General features: G+C 37.7%; 1 protein-coding gene across 1 annotated transcript in view; it reads right to left on the bottom strand.

Annotated features, from left to right (window-relative positions):
- LOC106872927 (von Willebrand factor A domain-containing protein 3A) overlaps positions 1 to 3,354 on the bottom strand; it is a 62,154-nt gene that overhangs the window by 1,493 nt on the left and 57,307 nt on the right. Inside the window, 2 exon segments of the mRNA XM_052965914.1 lie at positions 1,428 to 1,471; positions 2,856 to 2,953. Of these exon segments, the coding sequence (XP_052821874.1) occupies positions 1,428 to 1,471; positions 2,856 to 2,953 (142 nt within the window).

The raw sequence follows: 3,354 nt of genomic DNA, 5'->3' as shown, positions 1-3,354 counted from the left end.
GGGGCACTGGCAACGATCTCGCTCGAAAATCCTATGGAAGCCAGTCAGGCGGTACTGGCAACGGCCACGCTCAAAATGGTGCATCTTATGTGCCACCCGCACAAGAGCCAGTCCAGGGGCACTGGCAACGATCTTACTTGGCTTGCCGGGTCTTCTCACGCACAGCACATTTCCAAAGGTCTCGGTCAGTAGTCATCGCCTCGGTGAGGCCCAATGTACGAAGATATATATATATATAAAAGAGGCCACTAAAGTGGACAGTTAATGTGCTAGAAAAAGATCACTTAAAAAATTCTCAAAGAAAGATTCAGTGGAGCAAGACCAGGTGGGCGAGACCAGTGAAAATTATAAATACCTTGGTTATCTGTAGACCATGGTTTCAAAATCAACACTTTCTAATGAAAGTATCTGTTTATCATCAGTACAGACGGCCAAAATTATAATCGAACAGAATCCCGTGCTAGTTGTCTCCAACAAGTGAAAACGTGCACGTGATTCTATCAATTATAAAGAGTAAAATTCAAAAGTCTTAGTTCGATTATAATAATTTTAGCCGTCTGTACTGATGATAGACAGATATTTTCGTTAGAAAGTGTTGATTTTGAAACCATGGTCTACAGATAACCGAGGTATTTATAATTTTTACTGGTCTCGCCTGCCTGGTTTTGCTCCGCTGAATCTTTCTTTGAGAATTTTTTAAGTGATCTTTTTCTAACATATTAACTGTCCACTTTAGTGGCCTCTTTTACATACACAAGTGCTATAATCCTTTTAGGATCTCAGAAAATTTATTCTGAACCTTCTGATTCTTTTAATGTGCTAGTTTCTTGGTATTAAATTGATATTAATTAATATCAAATTTTTACCCTATTATGTTAATTATATATATATATGTATATATATATATATATATATATATATATATATATATATATATATATATATATATATATATATATGTATATAAGTAGTATATATAATGTAAATATAATCAAATTATTGTTATACAACAGGTGTGTATAATGTTAGCATGATTAAGCTTTGATAAATATTACTATATTAACATGAGCGGAGATAGAAGGTGAGGTGATGGTGATGTTGATGATGATGATGACGATGACCATGATGATGACGATGATGGAGATGCTGCTACTGCTGCTGTTGTTACTGATGATGATGATGATGATGACAACGACGATAATGGTAATGGAGACGATGATGATTGTGATGGTGATGATGATGATGATGATGGAAGCAGTGGAGATGATACTGATGATGGTGATGGTGACAGTGACAATGATGTTAGTAGCAGTCATGATGATGATGGCGGTGGCGGTGGTGGTGGTGGCAGTGGTGGCGGTGGTGGTGGTGATTGCAAATATTTTGAGACACAATATGATTAGAGGGTTAACAAATCTAGTTTTTACCTGTTGATTTCAGTTTGGAGTTCTGAAAGTCACTGTAGATGTCTCTGTAAGAAAAAAAGAAAAAAACCAGAGAGGTGGAGAACTCAAAAATATTTCACAGGAGGACAGCATCTTCAAGTGTAAGACAGAGTTGTGCTTAGAAGCAATTAGAAAGATCCCTTAACTCAGGGAACTTCTTAAGAATGAATAGAGTTCATTCAGAGATACCACAGGTCGATGGTATAACACCAGAATATGAGACTAGAGAGTATCACACCAGGCTGTCAGATGACCATAAAAGGTACCTGGGATAAAGGCAGTGCAAGATCAAGACCCATAAAGACCTTAAGTTCCACAGAAGCCCTTATTCCCATAAAAGCCATAAGTCTCATAGAAACCCTATTTATTGCAACAAACAACTAGGTTTCTTCCTTTGGAGTTCACCAGAATAAAATAGTAACCAAAGGGGTCCATTGATAAAAAAAAAACAGTTGGGAACCATGGAGAGTCTTTTACTTTGGTCCTTCAGGAAGAATTTGGAGGAAAGAGCTGGGATTACATCTGATCATACAGAATTGAAGTTAATGGTTAATGGAGAGGTGAAACCATTAATGAGCAATGAGATACGAGGGCTGTAATAAGGTTGAATAATTCTGAGTAACCCCTGCTGCCTTTTGAGGTAATTTACCAATCATTTAAAAAAAGGCTAAGGGATTAAACCCCTACAGAAAATCTGGAGGGAGGAACCCTTAGCCAGATATGTACAGTTATATTGTTCCATAGATGCTGTGAAAGTATAATCTCTCCTTTGTGTCATACCCATGGGTGGAAGTAAAGGCATGTGGTTTAGTGGTTACAGTATTCGGTTCATGGCTATAAGGTCGTGAGTTCAATTCCTGACAGTGTGCATTGTGTCCTTGAGCAAGACACTTTATTTTATGTTGTTCCTGTCCACTCAGCTGGCAAAAATGAGTTGTACCTGTAATTCAAAAGGGGCCAGCCTTGTCACACTCTGTGTCACGCTGAATCTCCCCCGAGAACTACGTTAAGGGTACTTGTGTCTGTGGAGCGCTCAGCTACTTTCACTTTAGCTTCACAAGCAGGCTGTTGATTGGATGACATGGAACCCTTGTCATCATAACTGATGAAGTGCCAGTCATCCATGGGCGGAAAAGTGGTTAAGTGTACTTGGGGCTAGGGACTTGCTTCTGGAAACAACCCAGGCATAACAGAGATTGTTAAGTTACTGTCTCTACGATACCATTGACCAACGACGAAAATGGTCACAGAACTCTGATCAAATTATTATCTCACCTGTATGTCACAGGTAAGTCTGAATGAGTTATCTCACCTGTGTATTATGCAATGTGACAGGTATGTACAAACATCTATTATTTCACCTGTGTGTCACACAATGTGACAGGTATGTACAAACATCTATTATCTTACCTGTATGTCATACACTGTGACAGGTAAGTTCGAGCAAGTTCAATTTCTTTGCTGAGTTTCTTAAGATCATCACTCTCAAAGATGGGCAGCTGAGGATGCTGAAAGTAAATAACAACAACAACAACAACAATAGTAATAATAATAATGATGATAATAATAATAATAATAATAATAATAATAATAATCACACAGCAATGCCAAATAATAATATAAACACTGAGATAGCAAAACACGAGGACAAACGTAACATTCCCGGCAAAAACGAAGTAAACAAAAAACAACAAACCCAGACCGTAGAGATGTATAATAGTGTACAAAAAGCACCAAACCAAAACACCACAGGCAAACATATGAATGAAAAGGAAGGCAAAACAAATATAAAGCCTGGAAATAACGAAGGGAAACCTAATAATTACGATACTATGAAAATGAAAATAACCGAAGAACTGAAAACCACAGATCTTAGAATGGACCACAGATTATATCTCCCAAAAATCAA

The sequence above is a fragment of the Octopus bimaculoides genome, chromosome 2 (assembly GCF_001194135.2).
Source record: "Octopus bimaculoides isolate UCB-OBI-ISO-001 chromosome 2, ASM119413v2, whole genome shotgun sequence".
Classification (NCBI taxonomy): Eukaryota; Metazoa; Mollusca; class Cephalopoda; order Octopoda; family Octopodidae; genus Octopus; species Octopus bimaculoides.
This window is presented reverse-complemented; position numbering and strand designations above follow the sequence as displayed.